This window comes from Camelus bactrianus, chromosome 22 (assembly GCF_048773025.1).
Source record: "Camelus bactrianus isolate YW-2024 breed Bactrian camel chromosome 22, ASM4877302v1, whole genome shotgun sequence".
NCBI classification, from domain to species: Eukaryota; Metazoa; Chordata; class Mammalia; order Artiodactyla; family Camelidae; genus Camelus; species Camelus bactrianus.
This window is the reverse complement of record NC_133560.1, coordinates 25660062-25674427: the sequence shown is the minus strand read 5'-3', so window position 1 is coordinate 25674427 and position 14366 is coordinate 25660062. Positions and strand designations below refer to the sequence as shown.

General features: G+C 52.8%; 3 protein-coding genes across 7 annotated transcripts in view; 1 reads left to right on the top strand and 2 right to left on the bottom strand.

Annotated features, from left to right (window-relative positions):
- Positions 1-6237: 6237 nt before the first annotated feature.
- Positions 6238-7963, bottom strand: TIMM29 (translocase of inner mitochondrial membrane 29). Its single transcript, XM_074350778.1, has 2 exons — positions 7834-7963; positions 6238-7758 (listed from the first exon to the last, which is right to left on the bottom strand). The coding sequence occupies exons 1-2, from the start codon at positions 7925-7927 to the stop codon at positions 7070-7072; spliced, it is 783 nt and encodes a 260-aa protein (XP_074206879.1). The 5' UTR covers positions 7928-7963; the 3' UTR covers positions 6238-7069.
- Positions 7964-8063: 100 nt separating this feature from the next.
- On the top strand, positions 8064-13365 carry YIPF2 (Yip1 domain family member 2). Of its 3 annotated transcripts, XM_010966880.3 has the most exons (10): positions 8064-8164; positions 8315-8370; positions 8772-8923; positions 9006-9086; positions 10088-10175; positions 11439-11555; positions 11640-11806; positions 11885-12067; positions 12155-12282; positions 12377-13365. In XM_010966880.3, the coding sequence occupies exons 2-9, from the start codon at positions 8340-8342 to the stop codon at positions 12263-12265; spliced, it is 930 nt and encodes a 309-aa protein (XP_010965182.1). In that variant the 5' UTR covers positions 8064-8164; positions 8315-8339; the 3' UTR covers positions 12266-12282; positions 12377-13365. The 3 variants fall into 3 exon arrangements, with proteins under 3 accessions (XP_010965182.1, XP_010965181.1, XP_010965183.1); XM_010966879.2 differs by lacking the exon at positions 8064-8164 and having other exon boundaries at positions 8171-8370; XM_010966881.2 differs by lacking the exon at positions 8064-8164 and having other exon boundaries at positions 8171-8370; positions 12360-13365.
- The window catches only part of CARM1 (coactivator associated arginine methyltransferase 1), a 38020-nt gene continuing 36125 nt past the window's right edge, over positions 12472-14366 (bottom strand). Inside the window, exons 15-16 of one of the 3 annotated variants that reach the window (XM_074350772.1) lie at positions 14114-14182; positions 12472-13987 (exon numbers count right to left, since the gene is read on the bottom strand). In XM_074350772.1, the coding sequence (XP_074206873.1) occupies positions 13845-13987; positions 14114-14182 (212 nt within the window). In that variant the 3' untranslated portion in view covers positions 12472-13844. Of the gene's footprint in view, positions 14183-14366 lie in introns of all 3 variants that reach the window. The other 2 variants (XM_074350771.1, XM_074350773.1) reach the window with 2 other exon arrangements.

The following is a 14366-nucleotide window of genomic DNA, read 5'->3' as shown; positions in this document are numbered from 1 at the left end:
GTATTTTAACTGTAGTAGCTTTTATAACACTCTGGAAAGGTAAGTATTATAGGATTATTTCAACACCCAAATGGCTGTTTATGGAAACGTCAGGAGGCTTTCCATAGCGCTGTTCCCTCAGCAGGGCCACCATTAGCTCCCTCCTGAACTCTGGGAGATGCTATTTACCAAAATTTGGTTTACATTTAGCTTTTCAGGGACATATGACCTGAAAAGAAGTATCCAATATGATGCTGCCTGGCTCTCCTTCATTGTCCTTCTCACGTGTAAGTGATCAGAATTGGGTCCACTTGCAAATACAGTTGACACTTGAACAACATGGCTTTGAACTGCTCAGGTTCACTGCTACACAGATTTTTTTTTCAGTAGTAAATACTACAGTACTACACAAGCCGAGGTTGATTTAATCCGAGGATGCAGAACATCGGATACGTGGGAACCACAGATATGGAGAGCTGACTATAAATTATACTTGATTTTTTAAAATTTTATTTTTTATTGAAGTGTAGTTGATTGACAATGTTAGTTTCAGGTGTACAGCCAAGTGATTCGGTTATACGTATACATCTATATACATATATTTTCAGATTATTTTCCATTATAGCTTATCACAAGAAATTAAATGTAGTTCCCTGTGCTATACAGTAGGACGTTGTTTATATGCAATTTTTGACTTCATGGAGGGTTGGCACTCCCAACCCCCTCATTGTTCAAAGGTCAACTGGTATTCTTTTTTTCCTTTTCCATTATAGTTTATTACAAGATATCAAATATAGTTCCTTATGCTATACAGTAGGACTTTGTTGTTTATTTATTTTATATGTAGTACTTTGTATCTACTAATATCAAACTCCTAATTCCTTCCCCTACTTTCCCCTTTGGTAACCACAAGTTTGTTTCTTATGTCTGTGAATCTCTTTCTGTTTTGTAAATAAATTCTTTGTATCAATTTTCTAGATTCCACATATAAATTATATCATATGATGTTTGTTTTTGTCTTACTTCACTTAGTATGATCATCTCTAGGTCCATCCACGTTGTTGCAAATGGTATTATTTCATTCTTTTTATGGCTGAGTAGTATTCCATTGTATATATACACCAAGTCTTCTTTATCCAGTCATCTGTCTATGGACATTTAGGTTGCTTTCAACTGTATTCTTTTTTCTTTTAATTTTTTTCAGGGAAGTAATTAGGTTTATTTGTTCTTTTTATTTATTTCTTGGTGGAGGTACTAGGGATTGAACCCATGCTAGGCAGACACTCTACCACTGAGCTATATCCTTCCCCCATCAGCTGTATCCTTAGCATGCTCTCCTGCAACCTCCTCCAGGTGCTCACCCTGTGAGCATTTCCTTACTCTCAGCTGGCTGTTACCTTATCGATCTGGTGGTGTTGATGATCAACTAAATCATTGTTGTACATGTATTTTTGTTTTCTTTGAATTTTTGCTCTATTTGACGTTGTTTGAACATGTTTTGAAGCTTTTAATAAAAGGCATTATGTCATGTGCAATGACTGTCAACTTGCTTTTAACTTGCCCTGTTATGGTTGAGTCTGGTGTAGACAGGCACGAGGATATGGTTCATTCCTTCTCACTGCCGTAGGGTACCTGCTGTGGCCTGAGTGTGTCCCCCCAGATTCATAAGTTGAAATCCTCATGCCCAGAGGTGATGTTATCAGGTAGTGGGGCCTTTGGAAGGAGTTTAAGTCATAGCATGGAGCCTTCATGAATGGGATTTAGTGCCTTTTAAAGATGCTCCAGACCAAAAAAAAATTTTAATTAAAAAATAAAAAAACAAAAAATTTAAAAAGCAAACAAAATATAAAAGAAATAAAAAAGATAAAAATAAAAAAGAGAAAACAACAACAACAACAACAAAACAAAAAACCAGACACTCCAGAGAGATGCCTTGTCCTTTCCACCAGGTGAGGACACAGCGAGAAGGTCTGCAGCCCCGGAGCCAGCGCTCACCCAGCCCTGCCAGAACTGTGAGCAATGCATTGCTGTTGGTAAACCAGCCAGTCTGTGACACTCTGTCTGGCAGCCCGAGTGGACTAAGACCGCAGCCCAGCATCTGGCCACACCACACTTCATCTGATTCCCACTGATGGAGACAGAATCATTTTCTTTGGACAGTCTTGAGTGCCTCCAGGCGGACCCGGAGCGCCTCTGGGAGACTCGGATGCGTGCTCACGGCAGTTGCAGATGTGCCCACCCCGGGAGCCATCCTTGCATCACTCTGCACTATTGTCCGACGTTCTCCCTGGCAGCTGCACCAGTTCACCCTCCCCACCGCTGTGAGACCTCCCTTTTCTCCACCGCATTACTGACAATTGGTATCGTCAAGCTTTAAAATTTTTGCCCATCTGATGGAAAACTGGCATTTTTGTTGGGATCCCCTTCCTACTTTTCCAAGCTGACTCAGGTCAGCATGACTGCCCAGGTGAGACTAAGAGTAACCATAAGTGTAGCCTCTGGTTTCCACTTAACTAGCGCCATTTCCTCATCCAGGGACTCACGCGGTGCTAGGAACTGAGACCTCCAAGAGCCTATCAACAGCCTCTCAAATACTTAAAGAATACAAATATTAATCACCGAACAAGCTTTTTGAAAAAAAATCTGATTATCTACTTAGCATTCCTTATTATATCCTATCCAATGATATCCTATTATTGGGGTATCTACCAAGTAACTTACTTGGATAGATTTTTTTTATTCCATTTACTTCCTGTATTGTTAAAAAACAAAAATATATATTTAAAAGGCTCTAGGGGAGTGGGGATATAACACAGTGGTAGAGCGAATGCTTAGCATGCACAAGGTCCTGAGTTCAATCGCCAGTACCTCCATTAAAATAAATAAATAAATCTAAGCACCTCCCCCTAAAAACAAACAAACCCAAACATCCATCTTTGGATGAACGAATAAACAAAATGTGGTCCATCCATACAGCCATTCCTTTACATGGTTGAGTGGAATCTTATTCAGCCACGTAAAGGAATGAAGCCCTGACACACTTTGACATAGATCAACCTTGAAAACATGATGCTCAGTAAAAGAAGTCAGACCCAAAAAGTCGTGTGTTGTACGATTCCATTTATATGAAATATCCAGAATTGGTAAATCCATAGAGACAGCAGATTGATGGTTGACAGAGAGGCTGGATGGAAGGGGGTACTGGGTGATACTATTTTGGGGTGATAAAAATGTTCTGGAACTAGACAGATGTGGTGGTCTAAACACCATTGTGTCGTACACCTTAAAATGGCTAAGTTGATGTGAATTTCACCTCAATAAAAACACCAGCAAACAAGCCAACGGACATGCAGTTTTACCCCGGCTGTGTTTCCCTTCGTCAAAGTGAGTCGCATGAGAGAAAAAGGGGTTGGGGGAGGGAACGTCTAAGGCATCTCTGACAGTGGATCCAAGAATTTCTGGGTGCATCCTCGTATGTGTGCAGGCCCTGTGGAAGCTTCTACTTCCCCTGACTCTAGGCTAGCTCCTGGCTGCGTGCCCCTCAGGTCTCACCTGCCCCAGAGGCGGCCGTCGTCATGGGTATCACTCGTTTGTACTAATGACTGGCCATTTGTATCAGCCGTTCCGTTCAGGTCTGCAGCACCATTGAAGCCGCCCTCCGGGAAACCTCAGAAGGGCACATCCGGGGCTTCTCACATAAATGGCAGTGAGTTCTCCAGAAACTCCAGCTGGTGGGTTATATGCAGCAATGACAGCATCCGTAGGATGCCTGTCTCATCAGCTCCAAGTAAGATTGCAAGAACTGAAGCACCAGGCTCCATTTTTTCGGCCCCTGATAATATGATTGAGTCAAGTGTTGATCAAAAATGATAAAACCATTGGATGGAAAGCCGACAGGAAACCTAACAGGGAAGGGGCCAGTCTTGGGCAGCGGGACAACCAGACATGTTGTGCCTCTCTGTGTGCCGCGGTGGTAAGTCCGAGCACCCACTGGGCAGGAACCTGCTGGAACAGTTGAAGGTGATTTTAATCAACCTCTTGAGTAGTGGTTCTCAGACTTGGTTGGTTATTGGCATCACCTAGGGAGATTAAAAACCTATGGTTGCCCGGGACCCAGCCCAGGAATTGACTTAATGGTCTAGAGGGTTAATACTCCCCAGGGGGAGCCAGTGTTGAGTTGATTCTGAGTTAAGAGCTGATCACAAGATCTGCGGGGGATGAGGAACAAACTGGATGACACAGCAAGCTGGCAAATCCAGGAGGGGGGACACACTTCGAGATGACTGAAGCCATTTTTGAAACAGGTCAAAGGTATGTGTGTGTGGGAACTTCTCTAGATTTAAAAGGGAATTAAAAGACATAGTCACCAAATACAATGTGTGGATCTGGTTTGGAGCTGGACTCAAACAAATGAAAGTGTCCAAAGACATTTTGAGACCATCAGGGAGATGTGATCATGGACTGGCATCAGTTTAAGATGAGCTAATGCCGTCAGGGCAGAGCAAGTCTGGAAAAGCCCACCATGCACATCGGGTGATGTGACTGGCCGGACAGCTGCAGGGCCAGGTGAGGGGCCCAGGGCCCAGGACTTAAGGAGGTGCTTCCTCTCAGCGACAGACTCTGCACTTGCTCAACCCCAAGTCTGCCTGCCTCCTTGAATCCTGTGCCCTAGTCCAGGTCCTAGTACCTTGGGGACCTCCACACAACTTCCAGAAAACTAGGGAATTCACAAGCTTCCAGGGTCAACCGGGCAATCCTGCCCCTCCCTGCTGGAAGGAACGGTCTCCGCTCACAAGGTAGATGCAAGTTCCAGGGATGGAGGTGGCCTCGCTGTGCAGCCCTGGCGTCGGCCACCATCTACTTGTCATCTCTAAAGAGCAGTAAACAGAGAGGTGTGCTGACTGCACTGCCTCCACTTCACCGAACAAAAGCAAGCTGGGTTCAGCGATTCCCATCCGGGCAGAGCCGGGAGGAGCCGGAAAGAGCGAGCCGGCTTCTCTGAGCCAAGCCTCTGCCGCCCTCTGCTGGCCGCTCTCAGTACAGCAGCCGGCACTGAGAACAGACCTGGAGGCCAACTCCCAGACTGGCTTAGAAACGATTAAAGCTCATTCATGATAAATTTTAAGGAAAAGAGAAAACTGGAAAATGTTCATATTAGAGTCAGGTGTCTTTTGGCTCCAGGCTCTGTCGGGCCTCCCTTTACTGAGCACTGGCCTGGGGCAGCCTGCTGGGCGGCAGGTGAGACTGAGTAGCCCTGGTCCCTTCACTGCCCAGGTGGAACAGGGCATGGATGTAGCTCTGGCATCTTCCCTGCTCAGCCACACCATGCAGTTCAAGTGCCTGCTGGGTACCAAGTGCTTTCTGGTGGCTTCTGATTTTTCTAACAACCCTGAGCAGATTCCACTCCTGTTTACAGATAAGAAATTTGGTAACCACAAGTTTGTTTTCTATGTCTGTGAGTCTGCTTCTGTTTTGTAAGTTCATTTGTATCCTTTTTTAAGATTCCACATGTGAATGGTATCATATATTTATCTTTGATTTACTTCACTTAGTATGATAATCTCTAGGTCCAAACATGTTGCTGCAAATGGTATTATTTCATTCTTTTTTAAGGCTGAGTAATATTCCCTTGTGTGTGTGTGCGCTTGCAAGCACACGCACACCCCCCACCCCCCAGCTGCAAGTCAGAAGTGGTACTTAATAACTGACTCAATGACAATGTGCAGTTCACTTTTAATACTTCTGATCACGGCGAGGAACAAGTCTCATTGTGATGCCAGTGCATCATAAACCTTTCCCTGCAGTTGGTTAATCTCTCTTGAACAGAGATTTAGGTCCAGAGCCTTCAGCAGGTAACAGTATAGGACCATAATTTACTATCAGTTGTCTTTTATTTTCATTGCATTATGTATGTACGTATGTATGTATGTATGTCTCATCTGTGGCCAGTGATAGCAGTATTTAATTTCTGCCAGGATGTTGTTAGGGTCAAAGACAGTACTTTGATAGATGAGTTTCAGGATTAAGTCACAGCGTTGGAAATTACAGTTTGAATCATGATTCTGCTGCAGCTTTGGAAAAATAATGTATTTTCCCTTTTTCCTTTGTAAAATGGAGATACTAACATAAAATGTTCCCCTGCCCCCAAAATAAGGATATAAAAATTACCATGTGTCCAACTCACCCCACAGTATGAATGGAAGGTCCAAGTACCAAAACTTCAGAGCAAAACAGATAACCATAACGTCACAACAAAGATGGTTGTTTCAGCTCCTGGTTTATTAGCTAGCCACAGGCCACCTAGGTGACAGAGGTAGCCTCATTCCTCTAATACTTTAGTTTTAAAAATATGACTTCTATAACCCAGCTATGTACACCAACATATTCCTTTCCATGGGATTGTGTATTTTTAGGGTTACTGAAGTATAACATCACCAGAAGCTAAGATTCCATATTGACTTCTAGGTCAGAAAATGCTTTATCCCTCCAAGTCACTTTAACATCACTATCAATACACATATGGTAAAAAGCAGGTTGTTTTTGCAAAAAACTTTCCTGTAAAATCCAGTCATACGATTGTCAATCTCCTGGTTTGTATTGCTTATATAGACCATTACCATTTGGGGGAAGCTGGGTGGAGGCTACCCAGCATGCCTCTTATTTTTCCAGTTTCTGCAACTACAATTATTCCAACATTTTAAAAGATGTTACTCGTGGAAATAGAGGATCAACATTTCAAGTTCTTAGGAGAGCTTGGAAATCACCCAGTAACTGTGATACCTCAGTCGGAAACCGTGAAGCCCAGAGAGGAAGGCTTATTTATGCAGAAGGCTCATCACCAGCTATGGCAGATAAACATTACAGGGCATATCGCTCTGCTCTCCCCAACTCCTAGACCAAGGAGGCGCTGCATTAGCGGTTGGCTTACAAGGAATAGATGAGAGGGAGGCCCCCAACTCTGTGAAAACCCAGGGAGAGAACTCCACACATAATTTATGTCAATCACTCTGCACATGAAGCTCGCTCACACCAATTGCACAATCCCAGGCGAACATTCTGTCGGGTCTCAGAGCCCGTTCCCCACCAGGTTTCATCTCGCGACCTCTGATTTCAGCAACGAGTCGGCCTGGCTCAGGGCGAGCTGGTCCTTCTTCTTCTTCTGTAACATCTGCTCCTCCCACAGCGCCTGGTCCACCTGATCGTCGGTGAGCACCACAGGCTTGTATTTCTCGTCGAAGAGCCGCTCGTTGGCCTCCGAGTGCAGCTGATGCGGCCCGACGACGCGCAGATGTGCCGGCAGGTGGAGGAACTCGTCGTCGTTGATGTCGCAGTCGCGCATCCGGGCCCCCAGAACCCACCAGCGGCCCACGAAGCCCACGTCCAGGATCCGACCCGGGAAGTCGATCCAGCGGGGCTGCAAGTAGCGGCAACGGGCCTGGTAGAGGCTGGTTTGGGCGTCGAAGGGCGCCTCGTACACAAGCGAGAAGAGGCCCAGGCTTACGTGGCGCAGGCAGCCTCGACCCCGCAGCCACAGCAGCCGCTGCACGTGCGCTTCCGAGTCGCGGTTGCGTGTGGCGGGAGCCAGCAGCAGAAGGGTCCCCGACGCGTCGAGCAGCGCCTCCTCGAAGGCCGCCTCGCTCGGCGCCAAGGCGCAGCAGGCCGCCGCGCCACCCAGCAGCCCCACGTAGACCGCCGCCCGCCCAGGCCGGGCCCGCGCCGCTGCCGCCGCGTCCCCGCAGGCCTCGGCGTAGTCCCGGAGCAGCGCCCGGGACCAGGCACCTGAGGGGAGAGAAGCGCGATGGGAGCAGCATAAGGCTTTAGCCACCCACCCCGTCGCCTCCCGCCGCTACTCACCTAACCGCGCCCACACGCCAGGCTTTGCCGCCGCAGCATCAACCGCCTCTACCCGGCTTCGGGACCAAAATCTCTTCAGAGCGGCCGCAGCCATCCTCTTCCGGCTTGGTGTCCTCTCTCCGAAGAGAAACGCCAGGTGTGCGAAATAAAAGGCCCGGCGAGTGCCTTCTGGGCAAACGCCAACATTGCCGGAAGTGGTTTCCCATCGGAATGGGATAGAAGACGGACCCACGCCGGATGTTGCTGTCTGGTCCGAGGGGGTTGTCTGTAGCGGGTAGGCGGGTCGCGCAGGCGCAGAGAGCCCGCGCCACGCCAGTTGAAGTAGCCTCAGGTGAGGGGGGCGGGGGTACACCTGTGGGGCAGGAACGGCGAGTTCACGCCCTGCTGGGTGTGGATCCGGCTCGGGGCTGAGAGCTAGCCTCCAGGAGGGCCGCCTAGTGGGGTTGCGGGTGGGCCTGATTGGCCTCTGTCCTCGGAGCAGGATGCAGTGACGCCCCTGAGCGACCATGGCAGCGGCGGATGAGCTGGCCTTCCACGGTGAGTGCAGCCGCGACCTGGCCCGACTCCTCTTACCTACACTGGCCAGAACCTCCCATCCAGGTTCCAACTCAGATCTAACCCGAACCTCGGTCAGCTGTGAGCCTTGCCCCAGGCATGAAACGCACCCCTAACTCGAGTCCCGCTCCAGCCCTTAACTCAGACCTCTAACCCGAGCCTGTACCTCGTCCCAGAACCAGCCCTCAATTGCGGTCCCGTGGTAGGAATGAGGGAACACACCTCCTTACCACTCTCCAAAATTGAGGAAGCTGTGCCCTGCGTTGGGGGAACACTGAGGTGGTCACGGTTAGTCTTGGCTCCCATATGAGCGGTGGGCAAAACCAAATTGTCTTGACACTTACCCCCCAAGTACACCTGTGCCTCGTACTCCTTCTCAACAGAGTTTGAGGAAGCCACCAATCTGCTGGCTCAGACCCCAGATGCGGCCACCACCAGAAGTGATCAGCTGACCCCCCAGGGTCACGTGGCTGTGGTCATGGACTCAGGTGGCAGCTATGGAGCTGAGGACGAGGTGGAGAGTGACAAGGCCGCGGTGAGTCCCATAAGTCTCGTGCCCCGCCTCTTGTCTAGCCCCCATCGCCTCCTACCCCCCACTGAAAGCGCCCCCTGTGCAGCTCCTACAGGAGGAGAAGCAGCAGCCTGGTTTCTGGACCTTTGGCTACTACCAGAGCTTCTTTGACGTGGACACCTCACAGGTGATGCTGGGAAAGGTGTTGGGATGGGGTTTGGAGTCACACTTGGGGTTCAGCCACTTGTCACTGAGCACTTCCTGTGCACCAGGCCCTGGGCAAGTGCTGGCAGTACACTGGCAGGAGGACAAGAACTCCCCGGGCTGGTAGAGGTCACCGTGGCACACTGCAAGGATTATGACGTGACTGGGACTCTTGGGAACACAGGGGACCCACAAGACATGGTGGGTTAGGGAAAGGCCTCCTGGAGGAGGTGAGGAATTTGCTGAGACTTAACGGAGAAGGTAGACTGGGGCAGGCAGAGTGGAGCGAAGCCTAAGTGTTTTCCAGGCCCGGGGAAGAGCACACACAGAGGACCAAAGGTGAGAGAAGAGGCACAAACTTCTGCAGAGGCTGTCACTCAGTCTGGAGAGTGAGGTGGGGCACAGGTGGAGAGAAGCCAGATCACCAAGGGCCTCATGGGCTATGTTGAGGAGTCTGGGTTTTATCCTAAGGGTGCTGGGGAGTCATGGAAGGGTTTAGAGCACGAGAGGATTGAGGAGCATTGAACGTGGATCAGAGGCCCCAGGCTAGGGTGAAAGATGAGGGGAGGGTAAACTAGGGCTGCAGAGTAGAGGTCGTGCTGGGAGATGTGGGAAGAATGAATGCCCAGGAACTGTTGACTGTCCTTATTGGGGTGGGGGAAGAGAGGAAAAAGGGGACTCTAGGGCAACCAAGCTGAGAGGAGGGGGAAGCAAAGAAGGTGGCAGGCTCAGAAGCGTCCTTCAGAGTGGTGGGACACCGGGATACTGAGTGGGGGCTGGCCAGGGGGAGGGGCTCCAGGCCATGGGAATAGCCCATCAAAAACCCAGAGGGGAGAGAGGGAGGAGTCCTTCCTAGCAGAGGGGGAAGAGAGGAGGTGGAGGCCAGCAGGGAAGGAGCATCTAAGAAGCTTGACCCCTTTCCCTTGTGGGTGGTCAGGAGCCCCAAGCAGGCTTCCATCCTCGGCCCCGGCCTTCCCCCTCCAGGTCCTGGACCGGATCAAAGGCTCGCTGCTGCCGCGGCCCGGCCACAACTTTGTACGACACCATCTGCGGAATCGGCCAGACCTGTATGGTAAGTGAGGGTGTGCGTTCAGTTCATTCGATTCTTCATTCAGCAAGTGTGGACTGAGTGCCAGGGCCTGGTACACAACTGAGAACAAAGCAGCATCACTCCTGGAGAATGTGAAACTTAACACTCCATTCAGGGAGAAAGAGCCAAAAAAGGCTGTGGAGGGCGATGGGGCTGGGATGAGCGGCAGAGGGTTTGGACGGTGAGTTGCCATGGGTTGGTCATGGGGGGCCCTGCTGAGGAGGGGAGGGAATGAGCTGGTTGGTGTGGGGTTGGGGCGGGGAGCCCTAGGGGAAGAACACTATGGAAGCGCCCAAAACCCTGTGGCAGAAACACACCTGAACTGCGGGGCAGCACTGTCACTGGACAGCACTGAGCTGCCTGGAGGCCAGAGGTGACAGGACAGACCACACAGGCCTCTAATACTTTCGTGAGAAGGGACGCTAGTTGAGAGCCCTGAGGTGCTCGGGCCTGTAGTGGGTGAGGGCAGAAGCTGGGAGACTAGGGAGGAGGTAGCTGCCATGGCCCAGGCACAGGATGATGGGGCCTGGCCTTGGAGGGGAGAGAGGCGTGGTTGAAGTCTGGCATGTATCATAGATGGAGCCCACAGGATTTGCTGACACACTAGTTGTGGGCTGGGGGCACAAGAGACAAGGATGCTCCCGAGTGTTCTGTCTGCACTGCAAGGAGGGAGCCACTACTTATTAAAGGGACAACCCAGGTTGATTCTAGGGGAGAGACGGGGTGGGGTAGGGTGGGAGACGCCCACATGGAAACGTTGAAGTTAAACCCCAGGCTCATGGCAGAGGCCCGGACCTGAGACATTGGGGGTCGTCAGCACAGAGGTGGCAGAAGACTCAGAAGTGGGACAAAATCACACAAAGGGTGACCACAGGGAGAGGGCTAAGGGGGCCCCGGCTGGCTCCCCACCGTTTAAGAATCTGGGTGTTAATAAAGGTCGAGCTGCTGCTGTTGAGACAAAAGCAAGAGCAGAAAGTTCGGGAACCACATGGAGAGCGTTTCCAGAAGGAGGGGGTTTCAGCTATAACAAAGGCTGTTGAGAGGCCAAGAAAGATGAGGTCTGAGCACCAGCTCTGGATTCAGCCACCAGGTGGTCACTGGTGTGATGCCAGCTTGATGAGTTGGGTCAATGGAGCGCTGGGGGTGGAGGCGGCCTGGGGCTTGGGAAGCAGCTGGGACAAGATGGGACAAGACACCTGTCCTAGGAGCTCCCGCCCTGGGACCCTGACCACACACCGCCCGCAGGTCCCTTCTGGATATGTGCCACACTGGCCTTTGTCTTGGCCATCACCGGCAACCTGACCCTGGTGCTGGCCCAGAGGAGGGACCCGTCCATCCACTACAGCCCCCAGTTCCACAAAGGTAGGCAAGCAGGCAAGGCCTGGTGCCTGGCGGGGCTGGGGGTGCTGTGGGGCCCTGGGGGTGATGCCCTGCTTTGCCCGACAGTGACCGTGGCCGGCATCACCATCTACTGCTACGCGTGGCTGGTGCCGCTGGCGCTGTGGGGCTTCCTGCGGTGGCGCAGGGGCGTCCGGGAGCGTGTGGGGCCTTATACCTTCCTGGAGACTGTGTGCGTCTACGGCTACTCCCTCTTTGTCTTCATCCCCACCGTGGTGAGTGGGGCCCGGGGACGGGTGGGCCCCGGGGACCGCGGAGATGGCCTGGTAGCCAGCTGCCTGTGTCGCACCCAGGTCCTGTGGCTGATTCCTGTCCCATGGCTGCAGTGGCTCTTCGGGGCCCTGGCCCTGGCCCTGTCAGCCGCTGGCCTGGTGTTCACCCTGTGGCCCGTGGTCCGTGAGGACACTAGGCTGGCGGCCACAGTGCTGCTCTCCACCGTGGTGCTGCTCCACGCCCTCCTGGCCATGGGCTGTAAGGTAGGAGTCCGGGGGGTCCTGGGCTGGGCCTCGGGGTCAGGGGCTGGCTCTCTGGCTCAGACGCTGACTTCAGGGGTCTCTGTTCAGTTTTACTTCTTCCAGCCGCTGCCTCTGGAGCACGTGGCGCCTCCCCACCAGGCCACGTCTCAGCCCCCAAACACCCTGCCACCCACGCTGCCAAGGTCCATGGCAACCTAGGATGGCTGGAGCCACAGGTGAGGAAGTGTTTCCAGCTGTGGCTAAGGGGGTCTCCGTCCCCCTCCAAGATTAGAAGTCATGGGGCCACTCCTAGGAGTTTCTCTCTTTCAGGCCCAACGTGAGGGGACGCCCCTGCCTGTCCTGCCCCCGAGATGGTGATTGAAGTCTCCCCTGAAACCTCAAGATCATCCTGCTACTTTCCAGACTTTTCTTACAAAGCAAACACTTTTATTTTCTATGCAAAGGTGATTCAGAGAATTTATATAAAGGCGGGAGAGGGGCAGCACAGGGAGCTTCCGGGGCGGCCATCACCCCATGGGCCGTCTGCCAGGGCGGGTGGCAAAGGGGCCACCCCAGCCTCGGCTGGGCCTGCTCTTTCCGGAGTTAGTGGGCCCTGGGCCTAGCCTGAGCTCCGCCACGTCCGAGTCTGGGGTGTTAGAAATGGGGAGCGGAAGAAAATTGCCTGTGCTGAAACATACATTTCCTTGTTTATTTTGTTTTTTTGTTTTTTTCCTTTTCCTTTTTTTTTTTTTTTTTTGGAGAGGTCCCTGCAAGGCCCCTTCTTTCCCAGGCTGGGGAGGGACCAAAATGCCATCATGGTAGTAGGGACTGGAGCATCTACAAATACTGAAGGGGATACACAGGCCTAACATTAGCTACGAGGAGAAAGGACGCCTTTCATGACAGACCCTTGAGGTTTCTGCGTCTGCCCCAAGTGGCTGACGGTGACCCTTCCCTCCAGGCCCAGGGCCCATGGGGCCACCTGTTCTAGCTCTTGGTGCGGGTTGGGGAGGGGGCCCTGCAGGGGCTCAGGGACAGGACAGCAGCAAGAGGCAGGGGCCGAGGACGGAGGGCCTTCCCGACAGCCCGGTGGGTTGTACATTCAAGTGTGAGGTGAACCCTTTGGTGGGAGGGGGCCGAGGGGCTCCAGAGGCCCGGCCCCACCCCATCCTGAAGACTCGGCAGGGCCTCCCCTCACCACTGAGCCTCTGAGTGGGGGAGAGGGGCTGCTGGCTCGGCCCGGCCGGCCTGATTTCTCAGAGGGTCTGTGGATTGACACTGGTTCTTTTTGTAAAAAAATAAAATTAAAAAAAGCAGCATGTCACGCCCATTGTGACGAAGGCCTGGTAGTTGAAGGGGAGGCCCCACCCAGCCCAGAGGGCCTGCCCACTGGAGACAGGCAATGGGGGCGGCCCAGGGGATGGGCGGGGCAGCAGCTGCCCACCTCCCTCAGGCCAGGCCTGCAGCTGTCAGGCTCAGACACGCCTGGTACAGAAGATGTCAAACCCAGGTCAGGGTGGAGAGGGCAGGAGGGGGCAACAGGGCTCCCACGACATGATCGTGTGTAAAATACGGCAGCGACACGCTCAGGGCCAAGACTGGGGGGAGGGCAGTGGGGTGGGGGCGGCGGCGGCAACGTTGTGTAAAAAAGTGTTCAAGTTCCCATAGCAAAGAGGGCTGTGACCGGGTGTTTGGGCTTCTCCAGCACAGGGGTGAGAGCCGCCTGGGTGGAGGGGTGGGGTGGGTAGGGTCTTCATTTGGTTTCCTGGTGCTGTCAGTCCGTCCCCACCGGGGGGGCCTAGCTCCCGTAGTGCATGGTGTTGGTCGGGATGGACATGGGCGAGGCCATCGAGATGGCAGGGCCGCCCATGGTGAACTGGCTGTTGACCGCGTAGTGGGCACTGGAGCCGCCACCGCTGCTGCCCTGAGCGCCAGAGGACCCTGCGGGGCGAGGCGCGGGCACTGAGGGGCCGGCTCTGCCCTCGCCCGCCCAGACCCAGGCAGAATCAGAGAGAGAGAGCGCGGCGGCGCACACCCCGGGACCCTGCTCCATCCGCCCGCCGTTACCTTGGACAATCCCCGTGCTCATTATGGAGCCCATCCGAGAGTGGGTGTGATTGACAATCCCCGTGTTGGCTGCGCAGCAAGAGGGAGGAAGGAAGGAAGGGAGACGGCGTCACCGCCCCCAGCCTGCCCAGCCTGCCCGGCGTGGTGGGCGCTCAGACTCAGGCGTGGGGAGGAGGGCACGGCGACGGCAGAGCGAGGCAGAGAGGAAGGGAACGGAGGTCCTCAGCCCCCGGAAGAGGAAGAGGTGGTGCTG